The sequence below is a fragment of the Grampus griseus genome (genome assembly GCF_964374135.1).
Source record: "Grampus griseus genome assembly, chromosome: 11".
Lineage (NCBI taxonomy): Eukaryota > Metazoa > Chordata > Mammalia > Artiodactyla > Delphinidae > Grampus > Grampus griseus.
This window is the reverse complement of record NC_139005.1, coordinates 14,157,570-14,180,591: the sequence shown is the minus strand read 5'-3', so window position 1 is coordinate 14,180,591 and position 23,022 is coordinate 14,157,570. Positions and strand designations below refer to the sequence as shown.

Here is a 23,022-nt window from a genome sequence, read left to right as displayed (position 1 = left end):
AGAAAGGGCTTTTGACAGAAAGTTGAGAGTGTGATCTGAGGTCCCTAATCATGGACAGGAAGAAGGATACAAGAGCCTCAAGAGAAGTATGGGGCTTAGGAGAGATCTATTTATGAGACAAGAAGACATTTTTCAAAAAGTTGAGATGGGGGGAATATGTTCACTAGAAGATGAGAATGCTATGAAGAAATGGGAAAATTGGAACAGACGTTAGCATGTAGGGGAAGATTAATGGGAACTGATTCACCAAGGAATGGGAAGAAGTAAAAGGAAAGTGACTGGAAGAGCAAATGGGCAGTTTGTATTGGATGATATCTCATGCCGTTAGGCGTGAGGAGTATGAACAGAATCCACTGGCCTTGTAATTTCCAGTTGAACTTTGAAGTCAACTTGTTTTAGCAGTGGGTGATTATTAGAGGACTGATTGTGACCAAAGTCTATTATCCAGTTGGAAAGTGCTTACTGAGGTTGGCCCAGGTGAGGCCTCAGGTAGTATCGAGTGTCTTCTCACACAAGAAGTTGGCTGTCTAATCTGGATATGGGGAGCAGTCCTTACTCAGTGTGTAAAATAAGAGTTTGGTGACCTCCTTTTGTGTGTGGCTAGGCAGCATTCAGCCTTAGGAATGAGGAGGAGTTAATTCAGCCCAGTGATCATAACTGATTTTGAGGAAGTACACATCTCTCCCCTCAACATGCTGTTCTCTGAGATAGAGAGGTCCAGACCCAGGTGGCAGTAAGACATCTAACAAAAGGAAAGACAGAAGGGCTATTTTAGAGTTTGAATGGATAACTAATATTTGACTAACAGCATATTAGTGGAATAGGACAATGAAGAATTAAAGATGAATTCCAGGCTTCCAGATTATGTTGTAGTAGATTACCTTTAACAGATAGAAAACACAGAGGAGGAGCATGGGGTAGGGGATATATGTGCGGTTTAGGGCATGATGTCATTGAGTTAATAATAACTCAGAGATGTCAATATGTAAGCTATGAGTGGAGAAGATGAATCAGAGGCTTGGATTTGCATATATGTGCATTCAAATATTGGCCCCATGACTAAACAGATGTTCTTCTTTGAGTGATGAATTTAACCTTCCTAAGCCTTGTTTTTCTTATCCATAAATGGAATGAATATTACATAACACAGTATGTGGCAAATGGCAGGTTGTATATCAGCCTTATATTCAGTATTCTATCAACAATGTAAAAACTTATATTAGCCATTGTAGACAGATAAAATATAATTCTAGTTAAAAGTAAGGAAGGGAAATAACGACTAGAGTAAAAAAAATTATTTTACAAGATTAGTGAAATTTAGACTATTGAAAATTAAATTATTACATATTTAGACATCTAAAGCTAAAAGTCTCTTTTCTTTCATATTCCTTCATGGTCATAATATTCATTCAATGTAATGTGAACACATTTCTCAGCTTAAAAGAAGCTCTGAAACTCAACATAAAATGTTGATGATTCTGTGGAATGCACAGTAATTTCTTGAATATTCTCTCTTTTACCTGTAATTGACTTGCTATTCAGTTTTCATATTGCTGTGGTAGGATGAAAGCTATAATTTCACTTTATTTCTCACATAATCTGGAAAGTTCTTTTTTCCATTGAGTCTGGCTTCTTCATGTATAACTTCACTTATTAGTGAGCTTTTCATATCAAGAATGACAAAAAATTCGATAAGTTACAGTGGATAGTTACTTCCAATCTCCATTCTGTCATTTTTATTAATAAAGATAAATTCTTCTAGGGTAAGAATATATGCTTTACAAATAGTTATTTATTCATTTCTTGAATAGATATGGATTTTTGAAGCCAGAATAATCTCAGAGTCACTGAGAAATCTTTTTTTATTAACTTCTACATGGCTGTTGAAAAATCAAAGGAATGAACTTTTACACAAAACAAGGAAGAAAAATACTTTAAGAGACAATTCAATAAGTGAAGTCAGATTGCTTCTTTATATCCAAGCTGTTGGCACAGACCTCAAGTTTTAACCATATGTTTGCCTTACTCTGCTGTTTAAAAATGAGTAAGCACTAAAATTTTTCTTAAACATTCTTTTCTTCTATATGAGACAGCTTTTCTAAAATCAGAATAAGTTTTTGATAGTGAAAATGGAAGATTTAAAAAGTCACATTGTATAGAACTCCCTTATTAACACTAATATAAAATAACAGACCATTGTAAGGACTTTGACTTTTATCTGAGTGAAAAAGGGAGCCATTGTAGGATTATAAAACAGAAGAATGATGTGGCCTGACTTACATTTTAAAAGAGGTTACTTTAACTGCTGTGTGAGAAGGATTCTAAAGGTGCAAGAGAAGTAGGGTGACTATTTCAAGGCTACTGTAGGAATACAGGGTAGATATGATGGTGGCCTAGACCAGTGAAAGTGATGAGAAGTAATGTTCTGGAAATATTTTGAGGAGAGAGACAGTAGGATTCCTGGACATCGTGTTCTGAGAGAAGGAAATTTAGGCTAAGGATCTGACCTGAACAACCGATACTGGAAATGATCATCCGGAGTGGCCATCCATGGGTGGAACAAGTTTGGAGTGTAAGATCAAGAGTTTAGTTTTAGACATGTTGAGTGAGTACGTGTGAAGTTTGTGACTGATGCCTGTGTTGGCGAAATAAATTTGGGAGTTGTTGGCATACAGATGGCATTTAAAGCTATGTGACTATAAGAGAAAACTAAGGAGTAAAGATAGATACAACAGAAGAGGCTTTAGGGTTAAGACTATGATCAGTCTGGGAGAAGAAAAGAATATGGAGAAGGAATGCCCAGCGAGGGAGGAGAAAAGCTTAAAGAATGTGGGAGCCAGCTCCTACCAGATCATGTAAGATGAAGACTGAGAAACAAATATCAGATTTAGCTTTGCAGGTCATCAGTGACTCTAATGGTCAATTTCAGTGGAGCAGAGACGATGAAAGCCTGATTGGAGAATGCATGAGAGCAGAGGAAAAAAATGGAAGAACGTGAATACAGACGACTCCTCGGAAGGGTTTTGCTGCAAAGTAGAAGGGAAAAATGTCATGGCTGCTGTTGAAAAAAAGAAGTAGAGTTTTGGTTTTTTTTAATTTAAGATGTGAGAACTATTTGTAGAATATAAATACTCAGCCCAAGATTTTATATGTTGTAAGAAACAGTATGAAAATCACAGTAAAAACCTCAGCTTTGGAGTCACAGTGGGTCTGAGCACTAGTTCTGTCACTTACTGGTTGTGGGACCTGGGGCAAGTTAATTAAGCTTCATAAACATTAATATTCTGATCTGTAAAATGGAGACGACAGTATCTGTTCTGTTCCTGTGAGAAACTCTCACAGGAAAGATAACAATCATGCACTCTCTTTTTTTAATTTATTTTTAAAATTTTTTACTTATATTTTATTTTTTATTTTTTTAACATCTTTATTGGAGTATAATTGCTTTACAATGGTGTGTTAGTTTCTGCTTTATAACAAAGTGAATCAGCTATACATATACATATGTCCCCATATCTCCTCCCTCTTGGAGATCAGCTCGGTGCTTTGTGACCACCTAGAGGGGTGGGATAGGGAGGATGGAAGAGAAACACTCATGCACTCTTGAAGGAAGAGAAGAAAAGTATACCAATGAAGTTATTCCAACAACACTAATGATTTTCCATTTATTTTGAGATTTTTTTTCTTTGACTTTAGCATTAGTAGATTTTCCCCTTGAATTGTTTAAATAATAGCACATATCTGTCAGTTGAAAATGAATCTGACTTTTTGAAACAACCAGGAATGTTTTAATTAAGTCAGAAGAATAATTCTAGTAATTGAGCTGGTTAATGCATTTTTGAGGAATCACTTATTATACAAAATTCATTCATTTTCCAAGCTATACTTCCTGGACTCTTACTCTGTCTGGTGCTGCTTTATCTGCTAGGGATAAAATTTTAAAATTTGAAAATAAAAATCTTTGTATCCTTTAGCAGAAGCAAACAGAAATGTAAACAAACACATTCAGTAAGCGACCATAAGACAGTACTTTGAGGTTCAGACCAAATGAAAAAAGAAAAGGTGGCCAATTTTCACAGAATGATACAGGAAAGGGTTTATAGAGAAGGTGGAGGAGTGTTCTGGAACATAATTAGGAGTTCCCAAAGTAGGCAGTGAAGACACTGTCCTTCTGACAGATGGATGACCCCTAGCAGAGGCGTGATTTCTCAGTTCATAGGGTAAGTAGATCAGACGCAGAGAGTGGCTGGCTGGGTGCATGGGCAGACAGTGGGGCTAACTCCAGAGATGAAAGTGCAGAGATAGGCAGGGACCAAACCACAGAGGGCCTTGTGTGCTATGCTAAATTACTTGTATTTTACCTTATAGGAATTGGGGAGCCACTAAAGAATTTTACAAGCAGAAATGATTCTGTGCAATGGAAGGGGATTTTGTAATTGAAGGTCAGGTTTTCAAGAAGAGATAAAGGTTGTCACAGACCTAGAAGAAGAAGGATTTGCTTTGGAGTACGTAAGAATTGAGGAACACATGTTATGCCTCAGGACTCAGTCTCCACTGATTGTGGTAACACTAAGAGTGGGATAGATGGTACTATTCTAACACCATCTTCAGAGTCCCAGAAGTTTTGGCTCATACATATCAATAGGACAGTACAATATTGGGAGTCAAATTATCTCCTAAGAAAGCCTGATCTTCTGAAATGGCTGATGGATAGTAGCCTGGGGAGTTTGCTTCTACTTGTGGTGGGAAGAAAACTGGTTCTCAGCGGATCAGTGGAGACCCCAGAGAAAGGACAGCAGAGCAGTGTCATGGGAATAGCAAGGAAAAGCAATGGTAACCATATAAAAACCATAGATGGAGCCTAGGAGCCCCCTGAGATTCTGAGTAAAGCAAAGGCTTGAGGTGGGAGGCAGAGAAGAAGAGGAAGGCATGGATAGTGTCAAGAAGGTACTCTTCCTTCTTCATTTAATAAATCTCTATAAAATTATGAAGTAGGAGTTGCTTACCCCAAATTAGGTGACAGTTTACACAATGCATAGATAATTACTGTTCAAAAACTTGATTGTTTAAAGAAATTTATAACTGGCTTTTGGGGAAAAATGGAGACTACATATGTTATTAGGTGATTTCTTTCTTCTTTGTTATATCTGGAATCTACCTCCCTCTAACCCCAAGTAGAGGGTATTCCTTTTATCCACAGTCTGTGAATGATTAATAATTCTCCCTTTCCCAATTTCCCTCTTTGAGCAGTTCAACACACGTAGATTGGACACTTATCTAGATTTTTAAATGGACCTTTAATCTGCTGAATTGAAATCAGTTATCTATTATACCTAGCATATTTATCACATCACTGAATCAAATCAACTGACAATATTTTAAAAAAATCATACCCTTCACTTAAGAAAAGGGTGAAAAAACCCCTGATCTTTATTAGACAAATGATCCTGCCAGAATAAAGATTAAACTTACGTTTCATTCCAGTTGACCAAGAAAAAAAACAATTTTTTGACTGGAATATTTCTGCAGTTTCTCACTTGGCACAGTTTCTTTCCAGCATATGTAAGCCAACAGGAAAAAGAAAATGCTTTATACCTAAAAAGAAACAACATTGATTCAATAAGCTGAACACTATAAAGGAACCAGTTTTCTATATGGGTCAATTATTTTTATAGTTAAAAGTCAAATGAAATGATAAAGTGCTATTTGCTTGTATAGAGTGTACTTTAAAAATTACTAAGAATTTATGTTTGGTGACTTCAGCAAGATTGCAGAATAAGAAGCCCTAGACCCTCCTTCCCCCCCGGAGACACCAATTCAATTTCCTTTGCGAGAAATCCAGAAACATGTTAAAAGGCTCTTGCACCACAGGCAAGTGCAAAACCGGCCACATAAAAATCAGCAGGAAAATTCATGGCACTCATTTTGCAGAGCTCCTCCTCACAGCAGAGTGGGATCAGGAGGAAACTCCCAGCTCCCAGCTTCTCCCTTCGCTGGGAAAGAGAAGACTAGAACATATGCCTAACATTCAGACTTTTTAGGGGTCTATCCAAGGGACGGGTTTCTCTCTTTCTGAATCTAAATGCAGAATAGGAATGGCTGCCAGTTTGGAGGACTCTGAGAACAAAGGCAATGGTTTGAACTAGCACAAACTCACTCACCACTTCCCCCCAGCTCAGTGCAAAATGAATAGGAGAAAACCCCCAACTCCCAGCTTCTCCCTTGGGAAAGATTTGGATTGTGATTCCAATGTTGCAGCTTTTTTGGGGGGTGCTGCCTGAGGGACTGGTTTCTCTCTCAGAATGCTGACAGGGTATGATATACTCTAAATGCCTGGGGACCATGGATTTAGGAGAACAAAGAAGAGCTGGGAGGCTTGCTGCCACTCCAGAGGATATGTGGGGCAACAGACAGAGGTTGATGCAGCTTGATGGTCTCTGCATTGGCAGGAAGAGAGGGGAGCAGGGAAAGTGTAGTGTGCATCACAGAAGCCCAGGGAATATGCATCTACAGAAAATATTTGAAAGGCCCCGCAAATCTCTAGCTGGACTGATTGGTAACATTCTTCCCCTATATGAAACCACTCCATAAAGACTGGGAGAGGTAGCTCTGTTTTTCAAATGCTCAAATCCCAATACAAAGTAAAACAAGGTATACGAAGAAAGAGGAAAACATGGCCCAAGCAAAGGAACAAAATAAATCTCCAGAAACTAATCTTAAAGAAATGGAAGTATATGAACCACCTGACAAAGAATTTTATATATAACAAAATGAGAACATCAAGAAAGAGATAAACATATTAAAAAGAACCACACAGAAATTTTAGAGCTGAAGAATACAATAACTGAATTGAAAAAAAAATCAGTAGAGAGGTTCAAGGGCAGACTTGATTAAGCAGAAGAAAAAAATCAGTGAGCTCAAAGATAGGTATTTGAAATTATTCAGTTAGGGAAACAAAAAGAAAAAAAATGAAGAAGAGTGAAGAAAGTCTAAGGGACTTATGGGACACACAGGACAAATATACACATTATATGAGTCCCAGGAGGAAACAACTGAAAGAGGCAGAAAGCTGATATGAAGAAATAACGGCTGAAAACTTGTAAATTGTCAGTAAGGAAACGGACACTCAGTTTCAAGAAGCCCAACAGACCAAACTAGGATGAGCCCAAAGAAGACCACACTAAAACACATTAAAATCAAACATCAAAAGTCAAAGACAGAGAGAGAATTTTGAAAGCAGCAAGAGAAAAGTGATCTGTCACATAAAAGAGATCTCATCAGTTTTTCAGCAGATTTCTCAGCAGAAACCTTAAAGGCCAGATGGAGTGGAAATGATATATTCAAAGTTCTGAAAGAAAAAAATATAATTATATCTGGCAAAGCAGTCCTTCAAAAATGAAGGAAAAATAAATACTTCCTCAGGTAAAAAGCTGAGGGAGTTCATCAGCACTAGACCTGACTTACATGAAATGCTAAAGGGAGTCCTTCAAGTTGAAATGAAAAGATGCTAGACAGCAACACGAAAGCATATGAAAGTATAAAAGCTTACTGGTAAAGAAAAATATACAGACAAATACAGAATACTGTAAGACTGTAATGGTGGTACATGAACAAGTTTTAACTCTGGATAGACTATAATGGACAAAGTATGGAAAAACTTTAATAATAAAAATATATAAAATATAAGAAGATGCCATTTGTGATATCAGTAACATAAAGTGTGGTGAGGGGAGAAGAAAAGAGTAGAGTTTTTGTATCTGATTGAAGTTGTTATCAGCTTAAAACAGTGTTTTAAATATAAGATGTTTTATGTGAGGCCCATCGTCACCACAAAGAAAACACCTACCTATAGAAGATAAACAAAAGAAAATAAGAAAGAAATTGAAGTATGCCGTTACAAAAACTCAAAAGAACACAAAGGGAAATGGCAAGAGAGGAAAAGAGGGACAAAAATGCTACAAGATAGAAAACAATGAAAAAATGAAAATAGAAAGTCCTTCCCTATCATTAATTACATTAAATATACATTAAATTCTATAATCAGAAGACATAGCATAACTGAATGAATTAGAAAACAAGATACAACCATACGCTGTCTACAAGAGATGTACTTTAGATTTAAGGACATCCCTGAAAGTGAAAGGAAAAAGATATTCTATGTAAATGGTAATCAAAAGAGAGCAGCAGTGGCCATACTTATATAAGACAAAATAGACTTTAAGTTAAAACTGTCACAACTGACAAGGACATTATATAATGATAAAGGGGTCAACTCATCAAGAGGATACAACAGTTGTAAATATACATGCACCCCAAATTGAAGCAAATATATTAAGCAAACATTGACAGAATGAAAAGGAGAAATAGACAACAACACAATAATAACAGAGGATCTCAATATTGGTTATAATGAATAGAACAAACAGACAGAAGCCCAATAAAGAAACAGAGGGCTTGAATAATACTATAGCCCAAATGAACCTAACAAATATTTATACAACAGTCCACCCAAGCTTAGGGCAATACACATTCTTCTCAAGTGCACATGGATCACAAAATAGGTCACAAAACAAGTCTTAACAAATGTGAGAAAATTGAAATCATGCCAAGTATATTTTCTGAACAAATAAAATAAAATAAAAGTAGAAATCAGTAGCAGAAATAAAATTGGAAAATTCTCAAATTAATGGGAATTAACACTTTTTAGTTTCTCTTTTTTATTTTATTGAAATATAGTCGTACAATATTATGTTAGTTACAGGTGTAATATATAATGATCTGATATTTGCATACATTATGAAATGATGACCATGATAAGTTGAGTAACCATCTGTATGGGTAAAAAAAGTTATTACAATGTTATTGATCATATTCCTTATGCTGTATATTATATCTCAGTGACTTATTTATTATATAATTGGAGGCTTATGCCACTTAACCCCCTCACCTATTTCACCCCCATCCCCACCCCTCCCTTCTGGCAACCACTTGTTCTCTGAGAGTCTGTTTTCATTTTGTTTTGTTTTGTTTTTTAGATTCCACATAAGTGAGATGAATAAGTAAATGAATAATTTTGAACAACTAATGGGTCAAACAGAAATCAAAAAGGAAATTAGAAAATATCTTGAGACATGAAAATTAACACACACCATACCAAAACTTAGGAGATATAGCAAAAGCAGTACTAAAAAAAGAAGTTTAAAGCAATAAATGCCTACATTAAAAGAAGAAAGATCAAATCAAAACTACAATGAGGTATCACCTCACACCAATCAGAATGGCCATCACCAAAAAATCTACAAACAATAAGTGCTGGAGAGGGTGTGGAGAAAAGGGAATATTGTTGGGAATGTAAATTGGCACAGCCACTATGGAGAACAGTATGGAAGTTCCTTAAAAAATTAAAAATAGAGCTACCATATTATCCTGTAATCCCACTCCTGGGCATATATCCAGACAAAACCATAATTTGAAAAGATACATGCACCCCCAATGTTCACTGCAGCACTATTTACAATAGCCAGGACATGGAAGCAACCTAAATGTCCCTTGACAGATGAATGGATAAAGAAGATGTGGTACATATATACAATGAATATTACTCAGCCATAAAAAAGAACGAAATAATGCCATTAGCAGCAACATGGATGGATTTAGAGATTATCATACTGAGTGAAGTAAGTGAGACAGAGAAAGACAAATATCATATGATATCGCTTATATGTGGAATCTAAAAAAATGGTACAAATGAACTTATTTACAAAACAGAAATAGAGCCACAGATGTAGAAAACAAACTTATGGTTACCAGGGGGGAAAGCTTGGCAGGGGAGGGATAAGTTGGGAGATTGAGATTGGCATATACACAGTACTATATATAAAATAGATAACTAATAAGGACCTACTGTATAGCACAGGGAACTCTTGTCAATACTCTGTAATGACCTATATGGGAAAATAATCTAAAAAAGAGTGGATATACGTATATGTATAATTCATTCACTTTGCTGTAGAGCAGAAACTAACAAACCATTGTAAATCAACTATACTTCAATAAAAATTTTTTAAAAAAAGAATAAAATTTAAAACAAAATTAAAAAAGAATTAAAAATTAAAAAAAAGATCACAATAATCTAAATTTACACTCAAAGAACTAGAAAGAGAAGAACAAACTCAGCCCAAAGCTAAAAGAAAGAAAATAATAAAGATTATGTGAAATAAAAAAAAGAGAATAGAAAAAATAAACAGAACTAAATTTCCCACCATATATAAATACTGAATACATGCTCTATGCATATAGCTTTATCTGTATTTATCTGGCTACATAGTTTTTCCATGTGAATTAAAATTAATAAGGATATAGTAATGATTTAAAAATTATGAGAACATTCATTAGAGTGGCAATTTGTTAGATTATACATCAGCCTCTTAAAATTCTTCATAAAATTAAGAAAAAGCATAAGACAATTTTCCCATGGGTTTTAAAGAAATGCATATGTGAGACAGAGAGATGATAGAGTTTTTGTTTTTTACATATGAAGGTAAAATTTCCTTTATAATTAACTCTATAAATATTTGTACAGTTGTTATTTGCAAAAATACACTCCAAGATAAAAATTATTTCTCTTTTTTCTAAAATTGTTTCTTTTAGCCTTTCTTTGAGATGCTAAATGCAGTGGGTACAATAAATCCATTAGAAAATTACTATTCTCTTATCAACTTTAATTGATTTAATCAGTATTTTCTTATAGATTTAATCCATAAGGAATTTTAAAAAATTATTATAATATTACTCTAATTATGTTATTCAAGAAAATACTATATAACAGAGTCAACCTAAAATCTGGCAATGTTCCATGCATAAATGTGGTTAATTTCTATTGTAACTCAAATAACTCTTGGCTAATTCCCACTTTATCAATGTACTAATCTCACAAAATATTTACTGCTCACAACTTGATAGGAATCAAAGTGACTTTTTTTCTATTTTTAAATACTCCCCATCACCCTGTATGTGTGTGTGCTATCTTGCTCTGTGTTAATTGGCATTAGTCATTTAAACTCAAACATAAAAAATGAAAAATTTAGGGCAATCACTAAGTAGGATGAGCATTTTCTGTTTCCATAATGATACATGGACAACATGCAGTTATTTTTAATATGGAGAATGGGAGAAGACTTGAGGGAAAAGGAATGTGCACTGGAAATAAAGTTGTAAATGATTTTAAGAATATGGATAAATCCATGCTGATTAAATTTCAAAATAAAATGTTTGCTCCTGCAAATAAGAACAAGGCAAATTATACTCAATTAGAAGCTACACAAAATTAATTAACCCTTTTGCAAAAACCTCATCATTACTTACCTGTGCACCCAGGTCTCTGGAATATTGTGGGCTGCATACACTGTGAAGCTAAGGTGGGAATGGAGCCCCAGATTTACGCAGGAAACACTATGCACAGGTGCATTTAGAGGCTGGAAATCTGCATAAAAGCTGCTGCAATAGATATCAATTAGGTGGTAGATGGAGGTAGATAGTTCAGTTGTCACTCTTTCTATCAAACCTAGGTGGGGAAAGGGATAGAAGTCAGGTCATCTGTGAAGGGCAATATTTATCATAAAACCATCTGTTACAGCTTTGAAAATTTTTATAACAAAATTTAAAGAAAATTTATTTTAAATGACCCTCTACCAACTGAAGCCAATTAGCCATCTGTACCTCTGTATGCAGCCTGGGTTAGTTGCTAGTAGTATAGATAGTTAATAAGCTTTCATATCTTTAGTTGCAGAAATTTGGGAAGCACAACCTTTAATCACAAATCAGAGTTTTGGGTTATTAATTTGGCATTCTGATCAACTGTAATTTGCAATATTTTTGTTTTAGATTATTATTGTTCAGAATTAATTTTCAGACAAGGTACATGTTATCTACATGGCTTATAAGTACTTTAAACAAACTCCATCTAAAGAATTAATCATAATAAGTTTGATTATGCTATGATGTTTGCCATTAACTGAACACTAATCATATACATTGTGCTGCTATAAAAAGAGAATGGTATTAGTACATGGCTGGGATCTGAAATAAGTTTAAAGTGAAAGATTTATGATATTTACTACATTTCTTCAAAATCAAAGGCTTACTTGAGTTTTACCATTAGTTATTTAAAGGGAGTCTATTGATTATTCCCAGAAGTGACTTGTCATGAAGGAAAAAAAAAAATGAATAAAATTGTTTAAGTACAGAGGCCAGGAGTTTCCAAGCGTCTGCTAAATGAAGGCATGCCAATTTACTGTAGAGCACATGAAAAGTGTCCCTTAATCATCGAATTTAAGGTAAATTTTTCTGAGAATGGTGTTCTTTCTCCCAATAGACGCTTTGCTGGAAAAACTCCTCTCTGAGGGGAAGGAAGCAGAAGAGGCTGATGAAATGGACCAGGCAGAACTGGTGGACTCTGATCCAAAGCAGGAAAGATGGCGCCATGACAATGGAGAAGGTTATGAGGATGACGAACGTCATCCTGGGTAGGATTCACTGTCAGACTCTTAATGGGGCCAGTGAATAACACTCACTGCTGGTATTTTGTATGCAGTAGTGAATGAGTGAAGGCCGATAATCATAATAATGCTCACGACTTGAAATTATTTTTAATATTCAACTATAATGTTTTAGAAGTTAAATGAATAATCTCAAATATAAAAATTATGTTTTAAAATTATTTTTTTTAACCTAGAAGAGGAAAATCTTTGACACATATTTAAGTGACAAAGGGTCTTAGGTGAATGTATAAAGTGAAGTGTCATGAATGGAAGCTCTGGCGCCCTCTTGCTCCTGAGTCACCCGTGCCTGTCTTTGCTGACGAAGTCTCGAGGGTCGGGGGTCGCAAGGCTCCTGTGGTCATGACCAAGACCCCTTGATACATCAGGCCTCGTCCAATCCCCCCAAAAGGGCCTCCTTAAACCCCACAGGTGCGTCTTGTTAGATGAGAGTGACGCAGAAAACCCTGCCAAAGATACGACCTGACGTTCCCTTTTCCATCCTGGGCCAGAAATATGTACTGATATGCCGAATTTTAGATATTTCTACTTTTCCGACGCCTTGTCCTGGAGAAATGAAACGAAACGGCAGTACAACCCATGCGGGGAAGTCAGAAGGGAGAAACCGTGTCATCGCCGGCTCCCACGCAGGTAGCTGGGCGCAGGGCTGAGGAGGAGAGCGGCCCCTCGAGGCGGCCCTCAGAGGGTCCGCCTTCGGTCCGGAGGCCTGAAGGCCGTGTCCCCGAGCGTCCGCACAGCTCCTCGGCCTTCGGGCGGTACCGCCGGGTGGGTGATGCGGCCGAGGCGGAGGGATGCGCGGGGCCCGCCTGTGGAGGGAACGGCCGCGCCCGCTCAAGGTGTAGCGGCTGAAGATGCTCGTCGTCCGCCAATGGAGGCAGCTCCAGAAGTCGGCCTGCATCCGAGCTCAGTCTCGTGATTCCGCACAGCCTCCGTTTCCCGCGAGACCCGGGCGGGTCGGCTTCAACGGGCCGCCTTCCCCCCAGCAGGGCTGTGCTGAATTTCCAGACGCCTGGCAGGTGTTAGCTGATGCTGTTGGAGGTTTCTATAGCGCTGGTCACAGACGGACGGACGATTTTATTAAACTTCAACTCCGAGCTTGGTGAGTCCCAGGCCAGTTAGTACTTCCGGTTCACGACTCGGGGGGTCAAAGGGCGGTTCTTTCCAGGGAGGCGTTCGCGTGGTACTGGGAGTGTCTGATGAGGAAGACGTGCCGCGTGGCCTTGGCTTTGTAGTGGTCCAGCCTGAACACCAGTTCTTCTTCTCCAGATTGCAGGCTCTTCTTCCACAGGTTGAGCAAGGCTAGTGGTGCTCACCTCTCCCAGGTGGGGCCCTCGAGGCCAGGCCCGGGGCGGGGCTCCACCGCCCAGCCCCGCTTCCAACCCCGCGGGAGGCTGGGCCACGTGCAGCTCCGAGCCCCGCCGGGGCCACAGCCCACGAGAGCGAGGTGGCCGAACCCTGGGAAGCTGAGGAGACGTTGAGAGAACAAGTAAGCACATCCTTAAAACTTATGTTCCTAAGATCTGTTTTTTTTTTAATTCACATAATGTGTTTATTCACTGTACCATATTTAAAGGTTTTCATATTTTAAGTTATAGAAACAGAAATGTCCATTAAGATTAGGAACGGAACAGGTCACAGATTTGGCGTAGTCATGTTCAGTGTCAAATCACACAGTACTGCTGTTTTTCCAAACACGTGCACTTTCTCGTAAGTAGTTTACAAGCATAAATTGCTTTTTGGTTCCTAGTTGGTTTGAAAAGAAAATAGCAGGAAGAGCTTTATGTTTCCTCCAACAGTCTGCAGTGTTCCAGTGCCCAGGCGTTTGGATACTCAGGAAAGAGGCCAGCTTCATCATGGAGCTTCTTCCCACATCCTGTCCCTCAGTAGCTCTGCCCCTAATTAAACATGTTTTGTTGTTCAACACAGTTATTATAAATTTGTACAAAATTCATGAGATGGCCAAATTTTCCTTATTTGCTGTATTTCTAAAATTGTGTCCTTTGTTGAAACAGCCTGAAGTGACAAGCAGAGTGAAAGAGCTGTAATTAAAATTCTCTGAGAAATCAGCAGTAGCAATTAATGAAACAGAAGAGTAAAGCAGCATAAAAATAGTCTTTAAAGAGGCCTCCTCAAACTCTGGAGGCCAACCAACAGGGATTCTCCTGAACAACAGGAGGCAGAGAATTATAAATTTATAGAAACATCTTGTTTCTCCAGTCCCCAGATTGTGCTGTTGGTACTCTGAAGCAGGAAGCACCAACTTCTCGTTAATAATTCCCAATCTTGTGCAAATGAATACGCAAATCATAAACTTGAGTGAGAGATCTCATTAATTCAAGCTCCAGCACACATTTTGGAGAATCTTAATTATTTGGTTAATTACTCAAACTCTACTCTTACTTTTTGTGCTGAAATACAATTTTAGGTTATAATTTGCGTCTTTGCGGTAGTGTAGGGATGTGTGCTTATGCATTATGCTTTACTTCCGGTATTCTGGGTGAAAAATGCATTTCAGATATCATCAGAAATGTATTAAGGACTCAAAGTACTGGGCTTGGTGGTGAAATATGGAGAAATAATAATTATCACACCTGATTTTGCAATGAGAAAAGAGTTATAGTTATCAGGAAATAAAGAAACAATGACAATATATAGGCAATTAAAATGCATTAATTAGAATCTGTTTTGGTTTTTTTGGAAATGAAGTGGTAAGAGTACATGACTTTATTCTAGTGTACATTTGAAAGGAAAATGGTCTCTATAGCGTTACTGTTTGTCACATCCTATGTCCAATGCTTCTTGTGTCCAATGAAGGCTGTACTTTCCTTGCAGACATGGTCTGCATTAAAATCTGGGGGTTTTTTCATGTTCCAAAAAAAACTTTGTTCACACGAACAGGCAGCGTGCCAGATTTGTTCACCACTGGTGTAGAGCACAGGTATGATCAAACCTGTCAGCTTCAAGGTATATTGAGGTTAATCAATAAGAATATTAAGTATAAGAATCATCAATAATAGTGGCTTATTGTTGGATCAACATTTTGTGTAAAGAGTGTTCTAGAATTTTATTTCAGAGTACCCGAATAGAAAGCAACTGCATGTATATGCTGGCAAATGTTCATTTCATTTTGCTGTCATTTCAGCAAACTCTTTCTTTCTGCTCCATAAACTGCTGTAAGGTGCTTCTACATAATAAAATATTAGAAAAAAATATATTTATCTTGCAGAATGAGAATTCTGATTTATCAAAAGCATATGAGAGCTGTGGATGGGAATTTTTAATCCATAGAATTAATTCCTTCTCTGTGATGACTTAGCATAGAATATAAGTCCCTGGGAACATTTCTGTGCAGTTTTGTGAGATCTCATATCCCAACCCCTGAGGAACATGGGATGAGGGGATTTTATTCCAGCATTCCTAATAGAAAGGAAGAAAGAGCCAGTTTCATATAGGCATACCTCCAGCTTGTTCACTCCGCACTTTCACTTGGACTCTGTGTTAGAAACATTGTTAGGGGGTGTCTATCTCTCCCCTTATTCTGTGGTGTTCTGGAGTTTTATGAATGCCTAGATTTTTGCATTAGCACAGATTTTTTTGTCCCATATCCTTTGCTGTCTCATTTTCCTCTATGATGTGAAGTGGGGGAGTTCTTCCCATGTAATTGAATGTCTTGTTTTGAGTGGTGGGAATAGAGTTGAGGGGCTATCGCTCTGTACATAACTTTCTACTGAAAACCACTAAGGGTGTGGAGGGCAGATTGGGGTTATCATTTGTGCTTCACTGTCACCTTTGAATCCAGGGGTGTTAGTTGAACATCTGTGAGTCAGACCATTTCCTTAAAGATACTCATAAGTGTTCATAAGCCAAATACCATCTGCCTGTGCAAACAAGAACAACCCTGACCACACCCTGCACTTTACATAGTATCCTATCTTTTATGCATATTAGGAAGACTGAGGATCAAAAAGTTTACTTCTTTATGATCAGAGTCAAAAAGTGGGCAGAGTGGGGATTCAAAACCAGTTCTGCCTGATTCCTCTACACCACACTGTCACAATCTGCTCTTTTCTACAGAGGAAAAGTCCTCCTGTGGCTTGCAGTTTTGTAGGCTCAGAGCTTCTGTGAATACTAATTATTCCAGAACCAATCCTCCTACCTGTTATGTTAAATTGGTCTTTCAAATAGAACTTGAATTTAAATTTGAAATTTGTGACTTTGAAGAAAGACATCTGCTGGCATTTCTGACTTCTCTTCAAGATATAATTAGCTAAATAAAATTTTATCGTTTCTTGGAATTGTTGTAAGGATATTTTCAGTATTCCTTTAATTTTTATAGCTCTCTTGACTTTCCCTATTTTTAAAAAACCTCAGGCCAAAAGTTTAGGGAGTGTGGATTTTTATTCACTTGCAGAATAATCACTTCCATCAGTAAATAAAGTTTTAACAAAGCATTTTTTCCCTCAAAAGTATTCTTTTGGTGTGTGTTATAATATTTGGAGAAAAATTGAAAAATATAAATTATTTTTGGTTTTATAATTTGTTTAGTATGCATGTATGTTTTACCTTTTGCTGAAGTTTCTGAATTTTGATGAAAATTCTGAAAAAGAAAAACAGGTCCAAAGATACACTTGTTATTCAGAAAACAAATTTAGGAAACCAAACCAATAATATACAAAGTCTACATACAGAAATTTCTCTGGCATGATAAAAAGAAAATGTATTTATTGGTGTCATATATCAATGTTGCTTACTAAACAGAGGAAATCTAAATTGTAAAATGAAAGAAAAGCCTTCTGACTGTTGTAATCAGCAATCTAGGTTATTTGATTCAGAAAAAAAAAAAAGAAATCTTTAGCATAAGCTCAGCCTTTTTTTTACTATTATTAGAACAGTTCTACAGATATAGCCTAAACTCAATCCCCCTTCCACAGCAGTGACTAAACTTTTAATATAAAAGATTTGTAATTCTCTTTGTTTAGTGCGTTCAGTTCTTATTTTAGCTGTCACTTCAGATACAAGCTTTGGGCAGCACAGAAAGAAGGCTGGATGGAAGGGTGCAAAATCATACAGATTCACTATATAGTTTCCTTTACTTTTTAGGGTTAAAAAAATGATAGTCAAACACTTGAGATCATATCCTGAATTTTAAAAAAATACTGTCTGAAATTTTTGTTGTCATTTAAGTTCATATACATTAGCTTGGTGGTTTTATTTGTTTGCTTGTTTGTTTATGTTTATCTCTATTGTAGGCCTGGAATTACTTTAGTGGTTTAGTATTTACTGGTTATAACTTTATTATCATGAAAACTGTATAAGGTAGGTGATTCACAGGTTCATTAGAAATGACGTTTCAGTCCAAAAGCAAATTCAGTTTTCTAATAAGATCCATTTTAATTGACACTAAATTTTTTTAATATTTTGCTTTGACAAGTTTGCTTTTAAGGAAATCCAATTAATGAAAAGCTGGATTTCAAACAAATAAACTAGGGAATAATCATTTTCCTGTAACAAAGAACTTGCTACAGTATTCCTTTTAGAGAGAAAACACTTCTGTAGTGTTTAGAATGTAATTAAATTTACATACAACTTTTCACTTAAAAGCATCATTCACATGAACCTTTTCAGAAGCATTTCTCTTAGGTAAAATATTTCATCTGAGCATAGTTTCAACCACTGGGTTTAACAACTACACATAAGATCTTTACCCCAGCCATGTGGGTGAGACTATTAAACATGTCAGCATGACTTAACTAGAATTCAGTTTATTCAGAAATGTAAACTAGTATTTTAAGATCACCATGACATCCACCTACAGCACAATGCGTAAGACCGTATTTTTTATTTTGTAGTTCATTTATTGTGTATTTAATGGAAATATGTGAGCTTCTGGAATATAATTCTGAAGGATGGAAAATTGTTTACAGTGCTGAGTGGGAGCATGCAGTAGACAGAGTACAACTGCATTTGTGATACAATTTTTCATTTTGCCAAAACTTACATTTAATAAATACTTAATTACTTCCACGTATGGCTGGAAATAGTCTCTTACCAAAAAATGCAGCTAAGAAAAAAGGAAAGCTTCTGAATTTTGAGTTTGTTGGCAGAAGACATATTTCTCAGTATTTCTTTAATCTTAGGTTTATGGTGGGTGGATAGATTGAACGACTTTGGCATTATTAGCCACAGTTGGTTAATGAACAAATTCTGTAAAAGGTACTTATTATTTGTGCCAATTTTCTTGTATAGGTGGGCCTATAGTTAAGGTAGGATGGAAAAATGGATGGAGAAAAAATCTGAATGATGTGAGATATGTGAACTTTTAAAGTGTCCTCAAAATAAGTAGAATCTGGAGTAGACATTTATTTGGAGATATTGAACTATTTACTTTGGCCATTGACATATATGGAATAAAACTATTAATTGTCAACTTTTTTCTTCATTTCTATGCATGAATAATCATATACAATTTACTGCTCATAAGTATATAAGAAATGTGCAGTGTGAATATGAGCTTCTCTTGATAATTATAATTGTTCATAGCTTTCCTAGGAAATATCAATACTTAGTTTCTCCTTGAAGGATTCTTTTGGCTTCAGATATATTGAAAGTTTGATATTTCTGAGAAAATTGTCATTTTCATTCTTTTAGGGAGTTTCAGAAAATGAATGTTTAAAGGTAAAGCTTTTTATAGCTAGTACTAGTTTAACAGCATTTGAAGTGCTTCATCCTAAAATTAGATTTTCCTCCTTCTTTGATCAGTTTGTTTCTACTGATTCACCAAGAGCAGGACATAAAAATTGAAGAACAACCAAGTGGTCTTAACAGATGGAAAGACATGTGTGCACATTTATACAGCTGGTCTCCTACTCTAGCAAAGGCTCATATTTGTTGTGAAGCTGGCTGTAACCAATGGCCCTGAGATAGGAGGGTCCTAAGTGGTGCTTGTGTGAGTTAAAACTTTCATCTTGTCCTCATGAGGAGGAGTCTAAAAAACTACCACCAGCATCATCCCTACAACTTCCAGTAATAATAATGATGATTCTCATTCAAGATGCACTATCATCTGGCCCCCTTTATTAATATTATTTCTAATATCACAAGAACCCTTCAAATTCTGTTTTCTTTTTTGTTTTAGAGATGAGGAAAACTGAAACTTAGAGAAATGAATTAATTTTCCAAAGGATATTCATCTAGAAAGTTGTAGATCTTGAATTCAAATCATCTTTGTGTGACCCTATGCTCTTTGTGTTTTATTATCAGCTCTACGTATTTGTAATATCTCCAAAATGTGATAATCTAAGAGAAACGAATGCCTTGTTGAAAGTTAATTCTCACTACCTTGGTATCCTGGCTTAACTTCAAGTGTTGGAAAATCTTTTGGTGGTATAACTCTTTTGCTTCTTAGTTATCACTATCACTGTTCATGTAATGCAAATAAGGTAATTAAATTTCTATATTCATTATTACATCTAATCGCAAAAACCCACAATTCTAATTATAATAAGACATAGGAAGTCCAACATTAAGAAATTACTGATTTTTATCAGTCATCTATTTGAAAAAATAAGCATGGCGATTTATATATATTAGTATAATTGTCTACTTTCTAAATATATCTTTTTGAAATTTCAAGGCTGACACATTCAAGGTAATATAATCTCTGCTTTTCCTATCCATCCAGATAATGAATGAATGCAATCACTCTCTCATGAAGTTTCATATGTACTGGAGTGTGTATAGAGGCCTGGATTCAAATCTCTGTTTTGCCACTTATTAATCCTCTGTACACAAGCACTCTAAGCATCAGATTTTAATTCTAAAATGAACTTTAAAATACCAACTTCAAGGTATTGCTGTGAGGATGAATTGAAATAAAATAAAAATGAAGTGAAATTAAGTAATACGTAAATGAAACTATTATTGCAATGCACTATCAAGTATTAGTTATTATTATCAGCAGCATCATATCTTTTGGCTTTATCACGTGCTAAACTAATAACAAGATTGAATGATTTGTTGTAACCAGATGTCCTAATCTTTTTCTTGGGCAATAATCACACGTAATCTACATCATATTTCTGAGATTTAAAAAACCAATCACATAGTACTCATTTTTTAAACTGAAAAACCAGGAAATCATCACAGAATGTGAGATCATAGAAGCAGTGTGCCTTGAAGATTCAGCAAAGAATACCACGTGAACTGATCTCTTCTTTCCTGCATATGTGCTTGTCCATGCAAGCATGGGTGCTTACATCTGCATACTCTGGTGTGCATGAGAGCCATTAATAGACTATACAAACGCTTGCCTGTGAATATTATTATATAAGCATATTCATCTAGGTAGGATTGTAGAGTTGATTTCAGTCTCACTTGAAGGTTATATTGTAGTTACACTTCAAAGGTATAAGAAATTTCCTTTTAATTTAACTAAATCCTTTTGGTATAATAGAATTAAGTTTCCATTACCCGCAAATGATTGAAATGTACATGTACCCACACACACTCACACACCACATATATGCTAGTTAGTCAAAAGTCTTTCACTCTCCTTAATTAATTATTGAACATAGGTTTAAAATAATTACTGTGTAATAAATGACTGTATTTACCTCTGCTTTTCTCTGAAGAATAAGATTTAGTTCATTTACAGCATCTGTAATTTGTTTGGTCTCCACGCATCCCAGAACAATGCATATATTTTTAACATTGTCAATAATATTATCCAGATTTTGCTGTAGATGAAAAGATTGACATCTTACAACTTATTGCAATCAAGGGGACACTAATTTATCTTTAAACTACCTCTCTTTCACTCCATAATATTTTAATGTATTTTATCTGTATCATTAATATTGTTGGTTTTTCAAAACACATCAGCTCTGTCAATTCCAGATTCACAGTCATTCCAATGGAGGATTTCAAAATGGAGTTTATTTCAAAAGAGGTGCAGTATGTAGGAGGTGATCAGCTTTCTGGGAGAGAGGTATGAAAGATCTCATTCTGTAGATCTTTCTCTCATAAGAAGCAAAAGCTCTAAGTTGCTGGTTTATGATACTAGAAAAAATGATGATACTAGAAGAGATAGAAATCCTCTGTGACCCTGACCCCAGGCAAAAATCTCTTGCTTTTTGAGCAGGGGAGCAAAAGCAAAACCTTTCTGGGGGAGAGGTAGGACATGGGTTAAGATCCTTTGCTGATGAGAGAATGGTAGAAGCAGAAACCTTTTGCTCCTGGGGTAGGGGCAGGAGACCTGTCTTGAGTCCAGGATCCTACATGGATACCAATCAGCAGTCAGAAACCACGGAGGAGGGGCAGAAAACTCTCTCCTGTACAAGACTAAGTGCAGATATAAGGGACAGTTTGGCTGCCAGAAAGTTCCATTCTTGAGGCAGAAATGCTAAGAAAGTTCCAATCTTGAGGCTCAAAAACAGTCTGCCTAAGGCTGTGGTTGATCATTACCACAGAACTCCCTTTACTCTACTACAAAAATGAGTCTATTTTGAATAATAGACAAGAGCAAAGCACTGCTAGGGGAGAGACAAAAAAGTATTGCAAGAGATCTTCTCTGCGGCATAGGCAATCAGGGACTGTTGAAAGCTGAGGGTGAAGCAGGAACAGAGAAAAAGTCGCTAGTACTGCAGGCCCCCTATATAAGTACAGGTAATAGTAACTAATCACTGGAGGAGTTTGAAGCCTGATGTGCCCTGACGATAATGATAGCAACAACAAAACACAAAGCTCAAATCTTGACTAGATTTATCAACTTTACATAATAAAAGCATAACAGAATATATAACCCAGACGTTAGAACAATCAGACAAGGACCTTTAGTAACTATGATTAGCATATTACAGGATCTAGTGGAAAATGTGGACGACATGCATGAACACGTGGGGAATTTCAGCAGAGATATGGAAACTACAAGAGTCAAATGGAAACCATAGAAATATAAAAATATATTTGGTATTAGAGATGGGGAATTCTTTCAATGAACTCATCAGTAGATTGAACACAGCTAAGGAAAGTATCAGTGAAATTGAAGATAGGTCAAGAGAAATGATCCTAACCAAAACCAAAGGGGAAAAAGAGTGGGAATAAAAACCAGAACATACCATCTAATACCTGTCAGAGTCATACATGCATTTGGAGTTCTGGAAAGATAAGAATGGGGCAGAGAGATATTTAAAGAGATGATGGCCAACATATCAGAATTTGTGGGATGCCACTAAAATTTAGAGGCAAATTTATGGCTTTAAAATTTGAATAATTCTATGTCAAAGAAATTGAAATTATAATAAAATCCTTCTTATAAGGAAAACTCCAAACAGATGGTTTCGTTGGTGATTTTTATCAAATATTTAAGGAAGAAATAAAACCAAATCTACTCAAATTATTTCAGAATACAGAGTCAGAGGGTATATTTCTCAACTTATTTTATAAAGCCAGCATTACTCCAATGTTA

At 36.2% G+C, this 23,022-nt stretch overlaps 1 protein-coding gene across 4 annotated transcripts in view; it reads right to left on the bottom strand.

Moving 5' to 3' along the window:
* Positions 1-23,022, bottom strand: part of PIK3C2G (phosphatidylinositol-4-phosphate 3-kinase catalytic subunit type 2 gamma) — a gene marked incomplete at its 5' end in the record, with an annotated part of 329,467 nt that overhangs the window by 257,277 nt on the left and 49,168 nt on the right. For 3 of the 4 annotated variants that reach the window (XM_082666092.1, XM_082666091.1, XM_082666093.1), the window contains 4 exons: positions 5,473-5,595; positions 11,365-11,563; positions 17,121-17,154; positions 21,170-21,292. In XM_082666092.1, coding sequence (XP_082522218.1) covers positions 5,473-5,595; positions 11,365-11,563; positions 17,121-17,154; positions 21,170-21,292 — 479 coding nt within the window. The remainder of the gene's footprint in view (positions 1-5,472; positions 5,596-11,364; positions 11,564-17,120; positions 17,155-21,169; positions 21,293-23,022) is intronic. The other variant, XM_082666094.1, reaches the window with a different exon arrangement.